The following is a 1,617-nucleotide window of genomic DNA, read 5'->3' as shown; positions in this document are numbered from 1 at the left end:
GAACTGATCAACATATGAACTGATCAATATATGAACTGATCAATATATGAACTGATCAATATACGAACTGATCAATATGAACTGATCAATATGAACTGATCAATATATGAACTGATCAATATGAACTGATCAATATATGAACTGATCAATATATGAACTGATCAATATATGAACTGAACGACGTAATTAAATATTTTAAGTTTAAATATTTTAAGGCAGTCCTTCTCAAACAGTGTGTGACCCTGGGAAATCTTTTGCCATAGAATAAAGTATAATTAAACATCCACGACAGCAGCTCAGTGTCGCTCTCATTGTCAGAGTGTGTGCAGGCAGTGTCAGGTCTGATGATTAATTAATTAATTAATTAAACTGTCCGTACGCAGTGATGGTCGTTTAGGGAACCAGCTCGGGAGCCGGTTCCCTAAAAACGTTTCCTCATTCTGATAAAAACAGAAAGAAAAAAAATCAGCAAATTGTTTTATTCATTTTGTCTTGTAGGTTAAAGTGTTAAAGTGTTTTATATATTGAACTGAATTTAAATGTTTTTATTTTATTTTTCAGTATCAAAAATGTTTAAACAGATTTATTTTTCTAAAAAACAGAAAGTTTCTATATTTCTTCTTTGTTGTTAATGACACCTGTTCTGCAGGTGACTGTTTATAAACAATGATTTTATTTATTTATTTATAGTCACGTCGTTGACCACGTCATCACGTCACGGTGACGTCACGGTCCGTCGGTGGGAAATTCCCGGTTGAGGCCTCAAAGAACCGACGCGTCGGTGATTCAGCAGATTATCGATGATCGATGATCGACGTTAGTTACCGTGAGAGGAGTGACGTCATTTACCGAGCCGCCGACACACCGACAAACCTCCAGATAACGTTAAACTAACGTTAAACTCACACATGCGCACAAGCGGCGCCGTTAGCCGTCAACCGGATCGGTGTACCGGGCTCGGTTCGGCTCGGCGTACCGGGCTCGGCTCGGTGTACCGGGCCCAGTTCGGCTCGGTTCGGCTCGGCTCGGTGTACCGGGCTCGGCCCAGTTCGGCTCGGCTCGGTTCCGTGTCGGTGTTTTTTATTCTCTGCCTGCTGTCATGGCGGCTCCCTCCTCCTCCTCCTCCCGCCCGTCGCGCGCTCTTTAACTCGCGTCCTGCGCACGAGCCGAACCGATTAAACGGACACAGGACGCCGGGTCCGGCAGCTAACGGGCCGAGCTGGCGGCCGGTGCCGGTGACCGGAAGAAAATCGTGAAATTAAAGAAACGAACCGAGCTGAATTATTTTGTTTATTTCTCACCTTCCGTCTGCGACGAGCCCTCTGCTTCCGCTGTGTGCCCGGTCATGTGACGGGCCGCGGCCAATCAGAGCACAGAGTGAGGGAAGGGGGCGTGTGGTAGAGTTACCGTATTAGACAGAATAGCCGCGGCAGATTAAAGCTGCGCGCTGCGTTTAGAGACTTACGTTTAAAAAGAGTCTTAAATGTAGCTTTTATTTTCTTAATAATAATAATAATAATAATAACAATAATAATAATTCTTCTTCAGGTGCCTGCGGCCTGCAGTCACATGATTTATCAGTTCAACAGTTTAAACTACATGAGCCACATTACTGTG

At 43.9% G+C, this 1,617-nt stretch overlaps 1 protein-coding gene across 1 annotated transcript in view; it reads right to left on the bottom strand.

Moving 5' to 3' along the window:
• Window positions 1–1,400, bottom strand: part of tbk1 (TANK-binding kinase 1) — a 14,710-nt gene extending 13,310 nt beyond the window's left edge. Inside the window, 1 exon segment of the mRNA XM_027291873.1 lies at window positions 1,302–1,400. Coding sequence (XP_027147674.1) covers window positions 1,302–1,347 — 46 coding nt within the window. The 5' untranslated portion in view covers window positions 1,348–1,400.
• Window positions 1,401–1,617: the final 217 nt, after the last annotated feature.

This window comes from Larimichthys crocea, chromosome XX (assembly GCF_000972845.2).
Source record: "Larimichthys crocea isolate SSNF chromosome XX, L_crocea_2.0, whole genome shotgun sequence".
Classification (NCBI taxonomy): Eukaryota; Metazoa; Chordata; class Actinopteri; family Sciaenidae; genus Larimichthys; species Larimichthys crocea.
Note: the sequence above shows the minus strand (reverse complement) of the source record. Positions and strands in the feature narration are given on the sequence as shown.